The sequence below is a fragment of the Budorcas taxicolor genome, chromosome X (assembly GCF_023091745.1).
Source record: "Budorcas taxicolor isolate Tak-1 chromosome X, Takin1.1, whole genome shotgun sequence".
Taxonomy (NCBI): domain Eukaryota; kingdom Metazoa; phylum Chordata; class Mammalia; order Artiodactyla; family Bovidae; genus Budorcas; species Budorcas taxicolor.
The window spans coordinates 14,836,173-14,858,986 of NC_068935.1; the positions used below are offsets into that span (position 1 = coordinate 14,836,173).

General features: G+C 35.9%; 1 protein-coding gene across 1 annotated transcript in view; it reads left to right on the forward strand.

Moving 5' to 3' along the window:
* The window catches only part of TBC1D8B (TBC1 domain family member 8B), a 72,779-nt gene extending 56,020 nt beyond the window's left edge, over nt 1-16,759 (forward strand). Inside the window, exons 12-21 of the mRNA XM_052663191.1 lie at nt 816-1,101; nt 1,991-2,120; nt 2,658-2,756; nt 8,683-8,751; nt 8,919-9,159; nt 9,890-9,955; nt 11,439-11,522; nt 12,593-12,649; nt 14,088-14,185; nt 16,364-16,759. Of these exons, the coding sequence (XP_052519151.1) occupies nt 816-1,101; nt 1,991-2,120; nt 2,658-2,756; nt 8,683-8,751; nt 8,919-9,159; nt 9,890-9,955; nt 11,439-11,522; nt 12,593-12,649; nt 14,088-14,185; nt 16,364-16,759 (1,526 nt within the window). The remainder of the gene's footprint in view (nt 1-815; nt 1,102-1,990; nt 2,121-2,657; nt 2,757-8,682; nt 8,752-8,918; nt 9,160-9,889; nt 9,956-11,438; nt 11,523-12,592; nt 12,650-14,087; nt 14,186-16,363) is intronic.
* Nucleotides 16,760-22,814: the final 6,055 nt, after the last annotated feature.

Consider the following 22,814-nt stretch of genomic DNA (forward strand, 5'->3'; position numbering starts at 1 on the left):
ATCAAAGTTTTAAGTTTACTATTGTTAAGTTTCTTGAATGAGATTTTAATCAGCTTAAAATCTCCACATTTTTATTAATTGTATAGATATATGAAAGTTTGGAAAGAAGGATCAAGTTCTTAGTTAATTATATAATATTTTCTTCAGTCATCAAATATTTATAGATCTGTCATCCCTTACTTTAAAACCGTAAGTGGTCTTTCCTTTGTACCTTCATAAGCCTTCTATTTGCTTCCCTTGTGGCTCAACTTGTAAAGAATCCGCCTGCAATTCAGGAGACTGGGTTTCGATCCCTGGGGCGGAAAGATCCCCTGGAGAATGGAAAGGCTACCCACTCCAGTATTTTGGCCTAGAGAATTCCATGGACTGTATAGTCCATGGGTCGCAAAGTCAAACACAACTGAGCAACTTTGACTAAGCCTTCTGTATCATGGCTAGGTCACTGATTATATTATCTTGTGTTATAGTTATTTGTATATTTATCTTAAGTTCTATTAGAGATTAAACTCTCTGAGGATGAGAACATTTTAATTAATTGGTATATCTCTTATAGCACCTAGTACAGGTTTCTGGACATAATAAAGATTCTATAAGTAACTGTCAAATGAATATAAATTGAGTTTTTCAAGTGCTTCTTTATGCATGATACTGCTATCAGATAAAGAGTTGTGTGAAATATAGAAAAGGCACTGAAGAAGTTCATAATTTAAGGAAGAGAAATGAGATAGATCAGCCTACTAATAGTAGCGGGAAGGTATTGAAAACAAGTCCTTTTGAAAGGTGTTCATTTTTAAATTTCTTTTTATGTTCTCCAGGTGCCTTGGTGGATCAGGCAGTCTTTGAAGAACTTATCAGAGATCACCTTCCCCAGCTGACTGAACATATGACTGATATGACATTCTTTTCCTCAATTTCTCTCTCATGGTTCCTCACACTTTTTATTAGTGTGCTACCTATTGAAAGTGCAGTGAATGTGGTGGACTGTTTCTTCTATGATGGAATAAAGGCCATTTTACAACTGGGATTGGCAATACTTGACTATAACTTAGACAAACTGCTGGCATGTAAAGATGATGCTGAAGCCGTGACAGCTTTAAATAGGTAATGTGAGAACCATAACATATAAATCTGGAGAGCCCCTTAGAGATTATGTTGCTCAAGCCCTTCTTTTATAGGTGAAGAAACTGATCCCTAGAAACATTAAATAATTGGCCCTAAGTCACAAAGCTAGCTAGTTGAATGAAAAAGCTAGTCCTAAAGTTCACTCCTCTGTTTCCAAATAGAATATAACAAAAATCAGTTTGAAGGAAACTGCTAGGTTATATACACATTTACACTAATATTGTTGATTCAATATGCTGAGACTTTCACAGTCCCTGTTTGAGCTATAAAGTCTGTAAGAGTAATTTGAGGGGGGAAAGTTGGTTGATAATATTAAATATACAGTGGGGGAAATTGTTCTGATTTTTTAGGTATTTTCAATTGCATAGGCTGAGCTTTATTTTCCTGGTGCCTTTTCCGTGAATTCTATTTTGTATTAAAGTACATATATGGATATGTGTGTGTGTGTATGTATACACTATGTATATGTTAAATGAATGAATATATGAATATTTGGGTAACTGTTGTAATGATGCATCAGATCCCATTTATGTACAGAATAAAGTATAAACACCTCACTCTGGCATTTAGAACTCTAAATGTTAAGGCTTCAATGTATCTTTCTTAAATTATTTCTCCTTACATGCTTCTACATGCCCTTAATTCCATCCTAGTAAGTCTACCTCTAAAGTCTTCATCACCATCCCATCTCTCACTCCCATGTCCTCCTAATTCCCAACCATCTTTAAATTCTACTTCTTCATCAAACTGTCCCTTGTCCTCTCAGTTGAAATTAACCTTTGACTAACTAGGGAGAAATTAGTTGTCATTTTCTCTGCATTTCTCTGCATACTTCTACTAATTCTGTATTATTGTCACTTTTGGATAGGTTCTTCAACAATGTCACTAATAAGGATAGCCCACTGCCTTCAAGTGTGCAGCAGGGTTCAAATGTAAGTGATGAAAAAAGCAGTCATATTAGAGTGGATATTACAGATTTGATTAGAGAATCTAATGAGGTAAGTTTTTCTTATTCCATAAATATAATTAAATAGCATATTTAAAATGATAGATACTATAGCTATATCTCTAGAGTAGTATATTGAGAGTAAGATAATGATACAAGTAAAGTAGTAATTTAAAATCTGACTTTACTTTAAAAATGAGTTCTGTGAACTGTTCCTCAGTTATGTAGCTTCCTCTGCTTCAGTTTGCTTTTCATTAAATGAAATTACTCATATGATTTCACAAATAATGACCACTTTTAAATATTCATCACTATGTTTAAAGGTGAAAAATATTCTCTTCTTAGAGCCTAAGAATTTTACCAATGTTCTTGTACTTAGTCTAGGCCCATAGTAGATGGAATGCTCCCCTGCGAATATATAGAAAAACTGAAATGTGGGAGGTGAAAATTTGCATAATCACTGAACAAGTTGGGAAAATAACTAGAAATAGAACCAAAGCCTCTGAGAATTGAATCTGATGAAATTCAACTGTAAGAGAAGTGGGTATTTATTATGAATGAGTATCCACTGAAATCATATTTCTTACAGAAATATGGTAATATTTGCTATGAAAATATACACAGCATGCGCTGTCGAAACAGGTTGTATGTGATACAGACCCTAGAGGAAACGACAAAGCAGAATGTGGTAAGTATCCACCAAATGGGGGAAACCAATTGGAATAACATTTTTTTTTTTTCCTCAACTTCTTTAAAAAAATTATCATTTCATGTGAAGAAAATAGAATAACTATACATTTGAGCTAGAGTCTTGTCACAGCTTAGCTTACTGTAAATTTTTAGAGGAAATAAGTGATTTTCTTCTGGTTGAAACACAGTGGTTTCTCCAACATGTTTTGTATTATTTGACCTTTAATATTGAATGCTATGATGTTGGCATTTAAGCATAACATATTTGTGATGTACTTTATCAAGAAGAACAGCTGACCTACATAATAGTCTAGGTTGCTAATATATATTATTATCCTTGGATACTCAAGATAAAGTATAAAAGGTATAAAACAATGTGTTTTAAGTACTCTTTTTTAACATTTGGATGACTACATTAGAAGCTGTTAATATTGATTGCTTCTAGTGAGTGGGATTAATAGATTGCTGGTTGAAAGAGGGAGCGTTTTACTTTGTTGAAAGAATTCTTCTGGAGTAGGACATGGCAACCCACTCCAGTATTCTTGCCTGGAAAATTCAATGGACAGAGAAGTCTGGCGGGTTACAGACCATGGGGTCACAAAGAGTTGGACATGGCTTAGCAACTGAATACTCACACACATGAATGAGAGGAGCCTGGTGGGCTACAGTCCATGAGATTGCAGGGAGTCAGTCATGCCTTAGCAACTGAACATGCACACATGCACATGAATCTTCTGTACTGTTCGAGCTTTTATCATGAGAATATATTGTTTTTGTAAACCTACTTGCTTAAAGGTTAAGTCATCAGATATACAAATCTGGGAAAATTAACATTTCTGAATACATACTCATTATGAATAATTCAAACGTAAAGAAATGTAAAAAAGTAGAACTTACCTACTCTAGGAGTAATCAACATTTAAAATGATTTGGCATGTGTCCTTCCAGATCTTTTTTCTAAATATCTATAGACATGCATGTCTGTGTGTAAGGAAGGGGTGAGAGGGACAATATAGCTTTCTAAATGAGATCATACCATTTAGTTACATGTTCTGTAACTTACTTTTTTCACTCAGAAATATATCACAGTCATTGCATATCATTGTATAACTCACTTTTCTTAATGTGCTGAATAGTATACCACAGTATGGATATGCTATACTTGACTTAACTATTCCTTGTTGATATGCATGTAGTATGTATACCCTCCTTTCATTTTATTTTATTTTTTGCTCTTACAAGTAATACCTTATTTAAATCACATGGATTTGAACTGTGCAGATTCACCTACATATGGATTTTTTTCAATGAACATGTACTTTAGTACTACAGGATCCATGCTTGGTTGAATCTGCAGATACGGAATCATGGATATGAAGGGCCAACTATAAAGTTATATGCAGATTTTTAAAAATTTATTCATTCTTAACTCTGCCAGGTCTTTGTTGCTATGTGTGAGCTTTTTCTAGTTGTGGTGTGTGGGCTTTTCATTGCAGTGGCTTCTCTTGTGGAGCATGGGCTCTAGGGCTTTCAGGTTTTAGTAGTTGTGGCACATGGGCTAAGAAGTTGCAGTTACTGGGCTCTAGAGGACAGGCTAAGTAGTTGTGGCACACGGGCCTAGTTGTTCTGAACATGTGGGATCTCCCCGGATCAGGGATCAAACCTGTGTCTCCCGCATTGGCAGGTGTATTCCTTACCACCGAGCCACCTGGGAAGCTCTATGTGCAGATTTTTGACTGTGTGGAAGGTCAGCACCCTTAACCCCCATGTTGTTCAAGGGTCAACTGTATTTCTAATCTTACACATTTGTAAATATATTTCTATAAGGTGGATTCTTAGAAGTGGCAGCTGGGTCAAAGGGTGTGCCCATTTAAAAATTGACAAGTCCTGCTAAGTTGTCTTCTAAAGGATTTGTATCAAATTATAATCCCACTGACAGTATGTAAAAATGCCCTTTTCCCCACATTCCCACTAGTGTTACTTACTAAAAAATGTTAGTGGTGTTAATTCTTTGTCAGTTATATTTGTGGCTAATATTTTCCCCCAATCTTGTTTCTTTAATTTTTTATGATGTATTTCAGGGTGTGTAAGTTTCAAAATTTTATGTAGTCAAATCTTTTTCTTCTTACATATTGTGTGGGTTTCATGTCAAACTTAGCAAGGCCTTCCCCATATAAAATTATATAATTTATAAACACAGTTTCTCATACTAGCTTTTAATACTGGTATTGCTTTTTTTTTTTAAACATTTAGATCTTTAATACACCTAAAATATATATTTTGTTAATAGTGTGATACAGGATTCTAATAGTATTTTTTCCAGCTGAAACAATCGATTTTTTGAATACCATTTATTAAATAGTCCATCCTTTCTATACTCTGCCTTTTTCATATGCTAAATACTTATATACATACATGGATTTATTTCTGGAGTTTCTTTTTTTCCCTATAACACCACACTGCTAATTATTGTGGCTTTATAATCCATTTTGAAATCTGGTAGTGTGCTTAGTCACTCAGTCATGTTTGACTCTTTGTGGCCCCACGGACTGTAGACCCCAGGCTCCTCTGCCCATGGAATTTTCCAGGCAAGAATACTGGAGTGGGTTGCCATTTCCTATTCCAGGGGATCTTATTGACCCAGGGATAGAACTCATGTCTCTTGCATCTCCTGCATTGGCAGGCAGATTCTTCACCAGAGAGCCACCAGGGAAGTCCTTTTTAAAATCCATCTGAATTACGTCTTTTTAAATGTCCTTTAGTATAAAATTTTATTGTTTTCATCATATAGATCTTACACATATATTGTTGGGTTTGTCTCCTGTGTAGTTTATGGTTTTGTTACTAATATGAATGAGATCTTTTTTTCCTTTATATTTTCTAATTCATTTATTATCTTATATATAAAACCTATTGATTGGTACATGTTGCTTTTTTAATGGCTGTGTTACTGACTCTCACTAATTCTGATTTTTTTCAGTTGAATTTCTGAATAGTCAGGCCTATCTTTTCTAGGCTTAAGAGTTTTGACCCTTCCTAATATGTATACCTCTTTTAGATTTTTATTTGTATTATTGTAGTGGGTAGAATCTTCAGAGAAGTATTAAATAATAACAGTAGAAGCAAGCTTCCTTGTCTCATTCTGGAATTTAATAGAAGTGCTTCTACTATGTTATTAAGTATGATGTTTGCTGTTAATTTTTGAAGGACTCTTTTTAATCAAATTTAGTAGTTTCATTTAATTTCTAGGTTAAGAGATTTGGGACATTTTAAAAAATCAATATTGAGTGTTAACTTTGATCAAATAATTTTTCTATATCTTGAGATTATATATTTTTCTATGTTAATAATATAGTAAAGTACGTTAAAGAATTCCTAGATTGAACTTCTGTTTAATTCTTGAGATGAATCCTATTTGTTCGTGTTGTGTTATTCTTTTAATATTCTGCTTTGATAGTTTTCCTGAATAGTTTAGCTAGGTTCTTTACATATGTTAAAGTGACATTGACTTACAGTGTGTTTGTGCTAGCTTTATTTTTTCATATTAGAATTGTACTCTTGTCATAGAATGGAGTTTTGAACAAATCATATTTTTCTATGTGCTGGGATAGTTTAAACCACATAGAAATTACCCAGTACCTGAAAGTTTGAGATGAACCTGTAAAACCATCTGGATCTGCTGCCTTTGATGGGCACTTGATTACTTTTTCAGTTCTGTCTATTCAGAACTTGTTCTTCCTGAGTTAATTTTAGTTATTTATATTTTTATAGAGATTACCCATTTCATCTAGACTTTCAGATATGTTTTATAGCTTGTGGAATTCATTGAACAGATAATTAATGTTACTTTCTATATGCTAGACACAATAATTTATATGTCTATATTTATAGTATTCTTTTACTTCTCAATGATATTTATTCATGCTTTCTTTTATCAAACCTGCCAGATATTTATTTTACTTTTTTGGTTTAACAAACTCTGTTTTATTTATGAAGTATACTTTTTTTTTTTAGTTACTCCTGTTTCATTAATTCTAGCCTTTATCTTTACCCTTGCTTTAAAATGTCTTAAATACCAAAATCATTGTACCATAAGTGCTTATTCTTCCTGGAGTAGAATGATATTGCATATTTTCTGAGATTATTCATTCTTGGGTTACGTTTTTTTGGCACAGAGAGGGAATGTACATCTCCCAGTGCCTTTGAAGTCTTTAATGACAACCCCACAGGGTGACTTGACAAATTGCCTATGTAGTAAGACAGGAATATATGGAAAAAGACATAGAATACTGTGGCTTATGTTTCAGTTAGTTCAGTTCAGTTGCGTCCGACTATTTGCGACCCCATGAACTGCAGCACGCCATGCCTCCCTGTCCATCACCAACTCCTGGAGTTTACTCAGACTCATGTCCATTGAGTCAGTGATGCCATCTAACCAGCTCATCCTCTGTTGTCCCCTTCTCTTGCCTTCAATCTTTCCCAACATCAGGGTCTTTTCAAATGAGTCAGCTCTTCGCATCAGGTGGCCAAAATATTGGAGTTTTGGCTTCAACATCAGTCCTTCCAATGAACACCCAGGACTGATTTCCTTTAGGATGGACTGGTTGGATCTCCTTGCAGTCCAAGGGACTCTCAAGAGTCTTCTCCAACACCACAGTTCAAAAGCATCAATTCTTCAGTGCTCAGCTTTCTTTATAGTCCAACTCTCACATCCATACATGACTACTGGAAAAAACATAGCTTTAACTAGATGGACCTTTGTTGGCAAAGTAATGTCTTTACTTTTTAATATGCTGTCTAGGTTGGTCATAACTTTCCTTCCAAGGAGTAAGCCTCTTTTAATTTCATGGCTGCAGTCACCATCTGCCGGGATTTTGGAGCCCAGAAAAATAAAGTCAGCCACTGTTTCCCCATCTATTTGCCATGAAGTGATGGGACCAGATGCCATGATCTTAGTTTTCTGAATGTTGAACTTTAGGCCAACTTTTTCACTCTCCTCTTTCACTTTCATCAAGAGGCTCTTTAGTTCCTCTTCACTTTCTGCCATCAGGGTGATGTCATCTGCATGTCTGAGGTTACTGATATTTCTCCTGGCAGTCTTGATTCCAGCTTGTGCTTCCTCTAGCCCAGCGTTTCTCATGATGTACTCTGCATATAAGTTAAATAAGCAGGATGACAATATACAGCCTTGATGTACTCCTTTTCCTGTTTGGAACCAGTCTGCTGTTCCATGTCCAGTTCTAACTGTTGCTTCCTGACCTGCATACAGATTTCTCAAGAGGCAGGTCAGGTGGTCTAGTATTCCCATCTCTTGAAGAATTTTCCACAGTTTATTGTGATCCACACAGTCAAAGGCTTTGACATAGTCAATAAAGCAGAAATAGATGTTTTTCTGGAATTCTCTTACTTTTTCAATGATCCAAGGGATTATATTTACACTTATTAACTGGCTCTCCTCTGGTGGCTATCTCTGTGTATGAAGAGACAAAGGTCAAATTACATATCAGAGTAAAATTGAACTATACTCTATGCACAGTTTTTTAAAGGACAAAATAGGTACATTTACCTTTTGTTACTCCTTAAAGTTTAAAATGACATGCTTCCCTGATGGCTCAGACGGTAAAGCGTCTGCCTGCAATGCGGGAGACCTGGGTTCGATTCCTTGGTCAGGAAGATCCCCTGGATAAGGAAATGGCAATCCACTCCAGCACTCTTGCCTGGAAAATCCCATGGACGGAGGAGCCTGATAGGCTACAGTCTATGGGGTCGCAAAGAGTCAGACATGACTGAGCGACTTCACTTTCACTTTCAAAGTTTTAAAAAGTATTTAAAAGTATTCTGGCAGAGGGATTTTTCTAAATGGGTTCAAAGAGAATTTCTATACCCAAGTGTTAAATTCTAAATTGCTTTTAATCTTTTTAAAGTTGCGTGTTGTATCACAAGACGTGAAGTTGAGCCTGCATGAACTGGATGAACTTTATGTCATCTTTAAGGTACTCTTTTCCTTCTTTAAATGAAAAATAATATTCTTAGCAGAATTTTACCACACCCACCCAACTATTTTATCTTTAATTATTTTAGTGTACAGGTTTAAAAAATGTTATGAAGTTACTTTTTTCTGATTTAATGACTTTTGTCTTTTTTTCCATTTTTTAAATAGAAAGAGTTATTTTTTTCTTATTATTGGTGTTTGAGTTCTCCAGTATTGAAGCACCATGATCCCAGTCTGCCATATTTGGAGCAGTATCAGATTGACTGCCAGCAGTTCAGAGTGTTGTATCACTTGTTGAGTCCCTGGGCTCATTCTGCAAATAGAGATTCACTAGCTTTATGGACATTCAGATTGTTGGATGAAAACTCCGACTGCCTTATCAACTTCAAAGAATTCTCCTCTGCAATTGGTAGGATGATGTCCAATAACTTTTCTTTTTAAAGCAGAAAAATAAAGGTACCACTTAGTACTGCCTGTCATTGCCAATTTAGTCAGATTTTATCAGCCTGATTTACACTATCTCCAGCTTTAGCAATAACTGGACCATTTTCTTTGTTTGTTACTAAATCTAAATATTTCATCTCATCTTTCCCCAACCCTCCCAGAAAAAACAAGTTGTTAGATGTGGTTGTTTTAATGGTTAACATGAAGGAAGATAATGTCCTGATTTCCCCACCTTCAGGCATATAGATTCTTCAGGAGGATGTTCTACCTCAGCAAAAATGCAACCACATAGCCTAGAAAAGTGGTAAAGAAATAGTCAACAAACATTTTGTGCCTGTAAATAGTCCACCAGTTATATCGTTCCTTTGCTTTTCCAGACACCCTAACGTGCTTTCTTATCAGGGATTGCCCCTTGAAGAGGAGTTCTCTCCTCTGATGAAGCGTTCAAAAGAAAAAGTAAATTTTAGATTGGGGTTGCGGAGAGAGTTCAGTAGGAGAGCATTTTATTTATCCCTTTATTTTGCTTATATAGTTCAAGGAGAGAATCTGGCCTACTGGGTTTTGGTTAACTGATAGTTTAAGTAACAGAAGGTTTCTGAATCCTGACTCATATCTGTGTCTTAATTATCTGTGTTGCTGTAATTGATTGAATGTTCTTTGGCTGTGATTATTTGCAATTTAATTTTATTGAACAGATATAATGTACAATGGAAGTTTTACTGAGAAGCTTAAGCTGCTTTTTAAGCTGCATATTTCTCCAGGTAAGAGTTTAATAGTTGTTAGTGATGTATAGAAGTTGATTCTATACATCAATTATACTTTTTAACAAGTATAATTACAGATATCATTCCATTTTAACGAATAATATAATTTTCCATATGATATAAAGTCATTGCTTAAATGTGGCCTGTGGATCATGTTAGCAATATTTTTGCTAATATATAGTTACACTGAAATCTGTAGAAGAGATTCTGTGCAACAGATAGGTTCATAAGTTTCCTTCCTGTTAGTGGTCAGTCAATTTAATAAGTAGTTTATGTGTAAGAACTGTCTATCATTTGAATATTGGCATAATATTGAATTTTTATTGTTGTCATTAGACAGTAGAATTTAACTTTAGACAAACCGCCAAACTTGTGAAATGCTACAAATTATTCAGAAAAGTGAGACTGGGCAGCAAGGGATATTAAACATTTGGAGGAGGAAACAAAAACTACCATTTATTGAGCACTTGTTCTGTTCAGGCATTTATATGCGTTCTTTTATTTAATTCTCATGATATCCTTGAAAGCTGGTATTATCTGTCCAATTTTGGCGATATGGAAACTAAGAGAAAGATTAAATTTGCTGAAGACAACATATCTAATAAATTGCTTAGCTGAAATTCAGACTAAGGTATAACTCCAAAATGCAGGTTTCTTTCTATTCTACCATACTGCCTTACTGTTACCACATCGGTTCTACTTAAGTGTTTCCCTCTGAGCTCAAGAGGCTGCATTTGCCAGCCTGATCCATAATTGGGAATCTAGTCTTAAACTTTAAAGGAACATTGCAAAAGTACGTTTTAGCTTAAATAGAGTGATTCACCAAAGAAAAAAAAAAAGCACCTCATAATTTGTCTAAAACTACACCTGAGGTCTCTTTTAAAGTCTTCCCAGGATAGCTGGGAACCATTCTTTACCACACCAGAAATCTAAAACTCATGTTTAACCTTCACAAACTCAAATCACAAACACAGTGTTAAAAACCAAAGACAAATCAAATAATAATTTAACCATGAAGGACTTTACATTGTCAAGTCAAATTGTCATTAGATTGTCTAATATTGTAATGAAATGAATATGATTTTCCATAGAAGGATCAAAAATAGAAAAAACACTGTATATCTGTTAGAGCACTCAGTTTCATGTTTTCCTTATTATTAATGATGTTTTTAAATGACTGTGGTCACGTTTTCAGAGATTCCCAAGTGTCATATTTTTAAATTTCAATTTGTAATGGCTCTTGGAAAACTGTTAAAAAGCAAGTAATTTGGAGAAATAAGAGAATTCAAAGTGATCAAATACTTCTTGTTAAAATATTTGCTCTACAGTAGAGTAGTACTACTTCCATACTTCTTCACATAGGTCTTTCTTTTACAGGGACCCTTTGTTTAATTCTCTGTCCCCAGATTTAATTGATCCATTATAGGACCTGTTTCTGTCTCTCACTGTTACAAATATGATCTGGGTTATCTATTTTCAGCTTATACTGAAGTGCAGTATAAAGACCCTTCAAAGGGAGATGAACTTTCCAAGGAAGAATTGCTGTACTTCAGTCAACTCCATGGTAAATATCTGTTTTGAATATATCTGTTTTGTTGATTAATCACTTAGAGATCTTTCTGGTTTAAACATTCTTTACCCAGCTACTACTAGTAAAATTTGAGTTAATTATACCTTACACTTCTTTTGTGCTGCCATAGCACTTAGCATAGTCCTAAATGCATGGTAAGTATTCCATAAATATTTGACTGATTAACTAAACTACATTTTGGATTTTGATTTATGGAATTTCTTGTTTACTGGGGAATTTGAAAGAAAATGCATTTTGTTTCTACTTTTGTAGCAGAAATTTCTAAAATGTATCAGACTTTTTTAATGCCTTGTTAAAATGCAGTGAAGACAATAGAATCTTTGATGATAGAAGGTCATAGCTATTATTCAAGCAGTGAATACTTATTATAAATCACTGGTGTAGGTGTAGGAGATAGGGATGAGTCTGTCTCTGAGACAAAATTTGGAAGTATTATGGGCTTATTGTTGTGTCTTTTGCTGCTTTTTCATAAATAGAAGTATCTTAGAGAGAAGTCCTTATGTAACCTTGTGTATGCTTACTGTATGATGGTATTTGAACATTAAGTTTGAAGCAACCTTACAAATCATCTAGTCAAGTCCCTTAATTATATAGAGGGCACTGAGGCCTAGAAGGGAGAAGTGACTCGTGTGAGATTTTTCAATGAGGTTTTACCACAGTTAGGACTAGTAGCTCAGTCTTTTTCTTTCTTTTTTTTTTTTGGCTCAGTCTTTTGGCTCTCAATATGGTTTTTTCCCTAATAAAAGAAGTAATACTATTCAATTTGAAGAAAATCACAAGGAAAGAAATATCACATACCACCCAGAAATAAATTAATAATTTTTATACTTCTATCTAAGATTTTTTAATGTGGATTTTCCACCCAGTGTTCTTTTTAAAGTTCTTGAATACTTTGTCTTCTCATGATAGAAGGTCAGATTAGCTATAATTGGTTTGTTGAATTGAAGAAAATAATGTGTGCTTATAAGTGTATCAAAATACTATTTTACTTTCAAAAGGTATTTTTAAAATATTTTACAAAATGCAGTTGTCCTCTTCTCTAGTTTCCAAGCCTGCAAAGGAGAAGGAAGCAAAGTCAGCAAAAAACAGCCCTGAAAAAGGTATATGATTTAGGAGTATCATTTAGTTTAAGTTATTGTTTTTGTAAAAAAGGTTAACTACACAAGGGGGAGGCATGGATTCCTTTTAAAATCTTTTGATTTATCCTTAGAGCTTTTTCAGTTCCTTTGTGTAAGTCGAACAGTTTATTCTTCTCTGGATACTTCAGCCTTAGAAGTTATAGAAAATGTAACAGTAAATGAGCCATATTTATTTATTATTTTAAAAATATTTATTTTAATTGTATAAGTAATAGATAATTCATATAAAAGAAATTTAAATGGCAAATGATCATATCCCCACCCAACCCCACCCTGAAGTAGATGTGATGTTGTATTGTCATTTATTTCAGTAATTAGCTCAATATTGATGAACACTTAGGTTATTTCCAATTAATTATATTGCAAACTATGCTCCAGCAAACATTTTTATACTTACCTTTAATGATACTTTGGGGCATATTTCTTTAAGATAGGATAAATTCATAGAGGTATGAGAATGCTGGGTCACAAAGAATATGCACATTTAGTATTTTGATAGAGACTGTCAATGGCACCCCACTCCAGGACTCTTGCCTGGAAAATCCCATGCATGGACGGAGGAGCCTGGTGGGCTGCAGTCCATGGGGTCGCTAAGAGTCAGACACGACTGAGCGACTTCCCTTTCACTTTTCACTTTCATGCATTGGAGAAGGAAATGGCAACCCACTCCAGTGTTCTTGCCTGGAGAATCCCAGGGACGGCAGAGCCTGGCGGGCTGCCGTCTATGGGGTCGCACAGAGTTGGACACAACTGAAGCGACTTAGCAGCAGCAGCAGTAGCAGAGACTGTCAAATTGTTCTACAAAAGTCCATCATTCTTTTTATGTTTTTGAGTAACAGCTAAAAAATAATTTTTGAAGATCTGCTTAGATATGACCACTTCACCAGGTTGTTCAGTATATCCTAGTTTTCCAATAGATCTGAATAATTATTAATAAAGTCACATTAACATCATTGTGGTTAAACTCTTCAAAGGAATGAATGAATAAGTACTGTTTTGAATTTTTCAAAGAGTCACCATAGACCACTTTGGTATCTGCATATTAAGAACATCATATAGAAGCTATTTTAAACTTAGTGGTATACATGAGAACATCTACATGAAATTTACATCATCAAATCAGGGTGTACTGTTTAATCTAAAAGGCATTCTTCTTCCCCTCACCTTACATCTTCTCTAGTCCCCAACCTTTTCAAAGTAAAAATTTTAGTTTAATGGAAATGGAGAATATTTTGAGAACCAGTAAGTGAAAGAAAAGGTATAGTCAGATCAATTTCTGGAGAAAAAAGTGGAATCTTATATCTCAATGAAATATTTTTCAATAATAATTGTTCTTTTGAGGATTTGGGAAAATATAGTGGGCTGTTCATTATGAAATGATTTTATTCCCCTCATTTAGAAAAAGAAAAAGTCAATATTCAAGCATATCTAAGTCAATGGCAAGATGAGCTTCTAAAAAAAGAAGAAAACATTAAAGATTTACCAAGAATGAATCAGGTATTCACTTCATAAATTCTGGTTTTCTTATGTGTTTTATTAAAATGAATGTGGGTGTTTCCAAATCTAAAATAGCTAACATGCTATTACAAAAATAATCTCTGCATCATCTCTGTAAGTTTCAGATGAGTATAGAAGAGTGGGAGTAAATTTTTAAATGATTTTCTACTTTAAACACTTAAATGCATCTACAGTTTCAGTACAGTCCTCTGCTGTGACATTTGTACCTATAGAAAAGATGTGTGTATAACATATTTCAGTGTTTTCTACTTCTAGCTTTATTAGAAATGTTCATTTATTCAGTAGATATTTTTTAGTGACTACTAGATGACATGCCCAATACTAGGTAGTAGGAATAAGAAATAACTAAAATAGGTTATACCCTCGTTCCTAATCATCTTGAATCTGCTCAGATAGTACTAACGACTACTGTTAACACACCTTTTTTTTTTGGCCATGCCATGTAGCATGTGGGATCTTAGTCAGGGATCAAACCTGCACTCTGCTATTGAAGCACAGTCTTAAGCTGTGGACCATCAGGGAATTCCCTATTGACACAATTATAAATCCATCTCTTTCTTGCACACTATTCAGTCATTGTATGTTCTTATATTTTTTAAATAAATTCTTTTGGTACAGATACTGAGGATTCTCAGAACTTAACCAAAATGAGAAATATGAAATAACTTCATTTTTCTCAGTGGAGTAGGTAATTTGATAGTTAAATAAGTACTTCTTAAAATTAATATATTAATACTAAAATTTTAATAAACAGTGTTACAGACTAAGAAATAAAAATAAAGCTTAAAGTTTGGTATAATAAATTTTTATAAAGTGTATCTTTTAGGGGGACTTCCCTGACAGTCCTGGGGCTTCCCTGATAGCTCAGTTGGTAAAGAATCTGCCTGCAATGCAGGAGACCCCGGTTCAATTCCTAGGTCGGGAAGATCTGCTGGAGAAGGGATAGGCTACCCACTCCAGTATTCTTGGATTTCCCTTGTGGCTCAACTGGGAAAGACTCTGCCTGCAATGCGAGAGACCTGGGTTCAATCCTGGGTTGGGAAGATGGAGAAGGGAAAGGCTACCCACTCCAGTATTCTGGCCTGGAGAATTCTATGAACTGTCTAGTCCATGGGGTCGCAAAGAGTCAGACATGACTGAGCTACTTTCACTTCCTCTTTCCCTGGCAGTCCAGTAGTTAAGAATCCATGCTTCCACTGCAGGGGGCATAGGTTGGATCCCTTGTTGGGGAACTAAGATCCTGCATGCCTTACAGTGCAGCCCCCACCCAAAGTATATCTTTTTTATTTGCTTTTTATTTACAGATAAACTTTTCTAGTAGGATGATTAACTTATAGGACTTTTGTGTTGGAAAAAAATTTCTATATTGGCAAGGATCTTCTAGGAATGTCTATGGATTATCTAGGGACAGTTAGCAAGCAATCCAGTTTCTTTCTTTACTAGGGCCCCTCCATAGTCTTTAAAAAGAAACATGTCCACATGGATTGATTCCAAAACATTCTTCCTTAAATTTGAGTCATCCTAGTCTGTTCATTAAGATTGATTAATAAATGAATTATTTGCATGTAGGCAAATATGGGACTTTGCCTAATTAAAAGTATCACCTAACATTGAAGGAATGCTGGCAGATACTGTCCAGGAATTATTGTATATATAAAATATGTACATATATGTTGTTTGGGGGGCTTCCCTGGTGGCTCAGATGGTAAAGAATCTACTTGCAGTGCAGGAGACCCAAGTTCAATCCCAAGGTCAGGAAGATCCGCTAGAGAAGGGAATAGCAACCCACTCCAGTATTCTTGCCTGGAAAATCGCATGGACTGGTGGGCTATAGTCCATGAGGTCACAAAGAGTCAGACATGACTGAGTGACTAACGCTACACACTATATACATACATACATACATACATACATATATATATAATTTACTGTTATTAGGCAACAGATGAGAAAACTTAAGTGGAATTTTGTTTCATAATTCATACCCGTTTTTCTAGAACCAAAATTTACTTGGGGATTGATCATCAGTTCTTAGAACTTCTATGGTGAAGGTTATGTGGTGCAGATTCTCAATAGAAAACTATTCACTTCTAAGTTCTCGTTATATATTTGCTAAGTCTAATATCAAATGTGATATTTCTAATTTGTGTCTTCTAGTCACAATTTATCCAGTTTTCAAAGACACTATATAACTTATTTCATGGGGACCCTGAAGAAGAGTCATTATATCAAGCCATTGCTGTTGTAACCAGCCTTTTGCTCAGGATGGAAGAGGTTGGAAGGAAACTCCATAGCCCTACATCTGCAATGAAAGGACTGTCTGGTGCAGCCTGTGTTTCTGGAGTACCCAGTCAGGGGCAGGCAGAGAAACCCTTGGAAAAAGAACCCTCCTCGCCCAGGGAAGAACCTCAGTGGTCATTTGCGTTTGAACAGATTCTTGCCTCTTTGTTGAATGAACCAGCATTGGTGAAGTTTTTTGAGAAATCCATAGATCTAAAAGCCAAACTAGAAAATGCGAAAACCTCTCAGTTAAGTTCTAGAACCAAGAAGTAAAGCTCTTAACAGGCATTTTACCAAGATTTCTTATAACCGTCAACTTGATTCCTGGAAATAGGGATCAGGGATTTATCTTGTTACCAATGTATTTTAAGGTTAAAAAGAAGATATTGTAAGCACAATGATTTATTCCTTTGGGGTAATATCTAATTTTGATATTCTATCATTCGAATATACTTTTTATATTTCGCAGGACATGCAGTATCGGGGGGAGTATGCTAAATGTCACCACCAGAGGGCACCACCATATCACTTTTAGTAAGGAAATAACTAGTTTGTGCTGCTATTTACATATGAATGAGTAATGATTTTTGAAAATGTGGTGTTATGTTTGAGTATTAGTGATGCTGACATGCCATAACGATAAATCTTACTTTCCAAATTGCCTCAGTCCTATTACAGTGCTTTAGAAAGTCAGACTCTTAGATCTGTAGCCTTAATTATCTATAAGATTACCATATGGGAACCTCATTTTCAAGTTATCTAACTGAAATAATATTAACTTCTTAAAGTTAATCTCATTCAGTCTACTAGTATTAAGTGTTTTTATTTTTTAAGTAAATTCTACCTTCTCCCTAACCTGAGCAGTTCAGAAGCTACTGACACACTTCCAGCTCTGTTACTGACAAAAATAAAAAACTCAAATACTGGGCTGATATCAGGAAAAACTATATTGGATTTGGATTTGAGCTGGTTAAAATGAGCCAATTCAGAAGGGTAAATAAATATACAGTTAACTGTGTACAGGTCTCTCATTGGACTGAGAAATTACTTGAAATTCCAAGCATTGCTCTTTGTGGTATTTTTCTCAGAGTAGTTTGGTTCTAATTTTAGATTTTGGATTTTCACCAGTCATATTTTAAGTTATAGTAGATAGCTTGAATTATTGTATTAGTCTGACGAGTTCATTAAGTATACAAGCATACCTTGTTTTATTGCACTTTGCTTGACTGTGCTCCACAGATACTACAGTTTTTTCTTTTTTTTTTTTTCGGCCACCACATGATTTGTGACTAGTGGGCTTGTGGGATCCAGGCTTACAGGATGGTAGTTCCCCACAGGGATTGAACCCGGGCCCTTGGCAGTAGAAGTGCAGACTCCTAACCACTGGATCACCAGAAAGTTCCCATAGATACTATATTGAAAATGAAGGCTTGTGGCAACACTGCATTGAGCAAGTCTAATCAGTGCCATTTTTCCAACAGCATTTGCTCAGTGTCTCTGTCACGTTTTGGTGATTCTCACAATATTTGGAACTTTTTCATTATTATTATGTTTGTCATGGTGATCCGTGATCAGTGATCTTTAATGTTACTAATGCAACTCACTGAAGGCTCATATGATGGCTAGCATTTTTTAGTGGTAAAATAGTTTTAATTAAAGTTTGTTCCTTTTTTAGACATAATGCTATTATTGTACACTTAATAGACTACACTATAGTGTAAACATAACTCTTGTATGCCCTGGGAAACCAAAAAATTCATGTGACTCGCTTTATTGCAATATTTGCTTCTATCCCAGTGATCTGGAACCAAACCTGCAACATCCAAGGTATGCCTGTACTTGTGCATAAGGATTGTTAAGATAATGTATAGAATTTTGGCATCTATCTAAAATGCTGTAATTTATCTGATTTAAATGTGTAATTTCTATATACTTTATGCTGCTTATATTTCAGTCATTACAGTGAAAGTTCATTTGGAGATAATGGGCTTTGTTAGCACTTTAAAGAGAAAAAAAAACATAGCTGTCTGATATTCTGTGCTGTTTCTGATAAAAGCAATTTATAAATCAATTGATTTGGAAAACTCAGAAGAAGGCATCCATTGGAACTTGTTTCTTCACAAAAGACTTTGGTTTTAAGCCTTTTGACTTTTCAGATTTGAAATCATGAGAAGGCAGACATCCTTTAAGAATGACCCAAGAAGTCTCCCTTTGTGGAAAAGAATTGGTATAGTCAGCTTTTGGCAAGAACCCACTGTGAACAAGGCTTAACCCAGAGGGTTTCATCACCACAAAATGTGTTATTTTCAGAGGGATTCAAGAATTTTCAAGTTGACCCCTTGAAAATTTTTGTAAATTGGACTTGGCCAAACACTTACTAGTAATGTCTTTAAAATGATTTTGTCAGCTTTGTCTTTTCAAGGAAATTACCACTTAAAGAGATAATTGCTAGATAAACATCTGTGCCTTTTCTCAGAAATGATTTGCCTGAAATGTGTCCAAATTTTAGAGTTCAGTTAATAGTTTGTATGTGAACTATCACACATCTGCTTTTAAGCAATGATTGTTATACTGTAGTAGCTCTATAAGACACAAGGCTCTATGCTTATATTCAAATGCACTGTTGCACATTGTTCAATATTTTGTCAGTCGTATTTACAAAAAAAGATACTTTCTTAAGAGCATATGTTATTGATATTTGATATGATTTTAAAATCAGAATATTGAAGATTACTTAGTATTGTATTTTAGCCTAGATTAGTTAAAATTGAGTACCTAAAGAGATTTTTGAGTTGCAAAAAGATGATAAATGCAAGTTAAAAAGACAAACATTTATTTTCTGAGTCTGCAGGAGAAATAAACTGAACACATAGTTTTGTAGTCACTACCTTGTTGAACAAATGGGTTTTTCTTACATAGTTGTGTCACACTGAACCAGTGCATTGTACCTGATACATTAAATTAGGTGTTATAAGGTGGGCTTTACTTGTCTTTATAAAAATAAATGTTATAAATCTATAAAAATAAATGTTATAAATCTATTAAATAAATATGAAAATGGCTTACTTAGAGATCTTACTATTATTTATTATGATGTATAATCACTTGAGGACTTCCCTCCTATATTAGTTAAGGTTCAGTTGCAGAGAACAGAATTCACTCAAATTAGTTTAGGCAGGAAAAGATTTATTACCAGACATTAAGTGACTTATAGAATTATCAAGAGGACTGACTCTAAATTGAGCATTCAAGAACAACTTCCAAAGCTATACCACAGCATCAGGTCACCAAGGGCGTTGCTGATTCTTCTCCGATTAGGAAACTAAACTGCCGCTTCCTACTCCATGATGAAAAGCCAGCTGTATGGCTCCTGTCCCCAGAACCACACTCCACCTACTACTATTTACACCAGCAAAATTGATGCCAAGCATCCTGCCTCTCAGCACCCACAAGCTAGTGACTAAATTGCGGTAGAACAACCAAACAGCTGCAAAACCGTGTTTACCAGCGGAAATGGCAGAAGCATAGCCTCCACCTCCCTTCTGCCAGTTGTCTCACACGTGTGTATCTGACTGCCCTGTAATATGTCCAGAGTCCTGGTTGTGAGGGAATCTGGGAAATGTCCTTAGTTTCTTAGCCCCGGCAGTACAGAAAGGCACACTTAGAGGCTGGAATGGACACTGAGCACTGTGTTTCCTTTCTCTTGCTGGGTACCAAATTATCTCAATACACATTATTTCACCATTGCAGTGAGTCAGGACTCCAGGCTCAGCTTAGCTGGGTTCTCTGCTTAGGATCTGACAAGCTGCAAAACCAAGGTTTTTTCCAAGGTGGTTCTCATTATAGAGGCTTAACTGGGGAAGAATCCACTTCCAGCCTAACTCAGACTGTTGACAGGAGTTATTTCCATATGGTTATAGGTCTGGAGGCCCCAGCTTCTTGCAGGTGGTGGACTGGAAGTCACCCTCAGCTCCTAGAGGCTTTACTCAGTTCCCAGAAACTGCTTCTTCAGGCTTCCTGACCTTGCCTTGTGGGCTTCACTCAGATGGCCACTTACTTCATCGATACAGCAAGGAGAGTCTCTGAAGCAAGTCTGCTAGCAAGACAGTGTCTTATATAATGTCACGTGATCTCACAGTGTGACATTTCCCCTTTGCCATATTCTGTTGGTTAATTAAAGGTAAGCCACAGGTTCTGTCCACTCTAAAGGGGGGAAGATTACACACGAACATCAGGAAGCAAAGGTTCTAGGGAGTGTACTGTGGATTCTGTTCACCACAAGAATCCATGTTACCCACCTCTTTTCCCACATAGCCATACCCTTCTCATACTTCTGCAGAAGAGCTAATAGCATCTGACTGTCAGAACAGAAATCCTCATAGCAAAAAAATGCACTAATCCTCTCTCCTAAGGGAAAATCCAGGTTTTTAGTCTTAATTCAATCTCCATCCCATCTTACATGTGAACTACAAAAAGTTAGCTACCATCAACTCACCTTATATAAAGTAGAGAAGTAGGGAAAGAAATTTAAGTATATAATTCAGTTCAGTTGAGTCACTCAGTCATATCAGACTCTTTGTGACTCCATGGACTGCAGCTCGCCAGGCTTCCCTGTCTATCACCAACTCCTGCAGCTTGCTCAAACTCATGTCCATTAAGTCGGTGATGCCATCCAACCATCTCGTCCTCTGTTGTCCCCTTCTCCTCCTGCCTTCAGTCTTTCCCAGCATCAGGGTCTTTTCCAATGAGTCAGTTCTTCACATCAGGTGGCCAAAGTATTGGAGTTTCAGCTTCAGCATCAGTCCTTCCAATGAACAACCAGGACTGATTTCCTTTAGGATGGACTGGTAGGATCTCCTTGCAGTCCAAGGGACTCTCAAGAGTCTTCTCCAACACCACAGTTCAAAAGCATCAATTCTTCAGTGCTCAGCATTCTTTATAGTCCAACTTTCACATCCATACATGACTACTGGAAAAACCATAGCTTTGACTAGATGGACCTTTGTCAGAAAAGTAATGTCTCTGCTTTTGAATATGCTGTCTGGGTTGGTCACAGCTTTTTTTCCAAGGAGCAGGTGCCTTTCATGGCTGCAGTCACCATCTCCAGTGATTTTGGAGCCCCCCAAAATAAAGTCTCTCACTGTTTCCATTTTCCCCCCATCTAATTGCCATGAAGTGATGGGACCAGATGTCATCATCTTAGTTTCTGAATGTTGAGTTTCAAGGCAGCTTTTCCACTCTCCTCTTTCACCTTCATCAGTAGGCTTTTTAGTTCTTCACTTTCTGCCATAAGGGTGGTGTCATCTGCGTATCTGAGGTTATTGATATTTCTCCTGGCAATCTTGATTCCAGCTTGTGCTTCATCTAGCCCAGCATTTCTCATGATGTAACCTGTATATACGTTAAATAATCAGGGTGACAATATACAGCCTTGATGTACTTACTCCTTTCCCGATTTGGAACCAGTCTGTTGTTCCATGTCTGGGTCTAACTGTTGCCCCTTGACCTGCATACAGATTTCTCTGGAGGCAGGTCAGGTGATCTGGTATTCCCATCTCTTGAAGAATTTTCCACAGTTTCTTGTGACCCACACCGACAAAGGTTTTGGCATAGTCAGTAAGCAGAAGTAGATGTTTTTCTTGAACTCTCTTGCTTTTTCCATGATCAAATGGATGTTGGCAATTTGATTTCTGGTTCCTCTGCCTTTTCTAAATCCAGCTTGAACACCTGAAAGTTCTCGGTTCATGGACTGTTGAAGCCTAGCTTGGAGAGTTTTGAGCATTTGCTAGCATGTGAGATGAGTGCAATCATGTGGTAGTTTGAACATTCTTTGGTATTGCCTTTCTTTGGAATTGGAATGAAAATTGACCTTTCCCAGTCCTGTGGCCACTGCTGAGTTTTCCAAATTTGCTGACATATTGAGTGCAGCACTTTCACGGCATCATCTTTCAGGATTTGAAATAGCTCAACTGGAATTCCATCACCTCCACTAGCTTTGTTTATAGTGATGCTTCCTAAATCCCTCTTGACTTTGTACTCCAGGATGTCTGGCTTAGGTGAGTGATCACACCATCGTGGTTACCTGGATCATGAAGATCTTTTTTGTATAGTTCTTCTGTGTATTTTGCCACCTCTTCTTAATATCTTCTGCTTCTGTTAGGTCCATACCATTTCTGTCCTTTATTGAGCCCATTTTTGCATGAAATGTTCCCTTGGTATCTCTTATTTTCTTGAAGAGATCTCTAATCTTTCTCATTCTATTGTTTTCCTCTATTTCTTTGCATCGATCAGTGAGAAAGGCTTTCTTATCTCTCCTTGCTATTCTTTG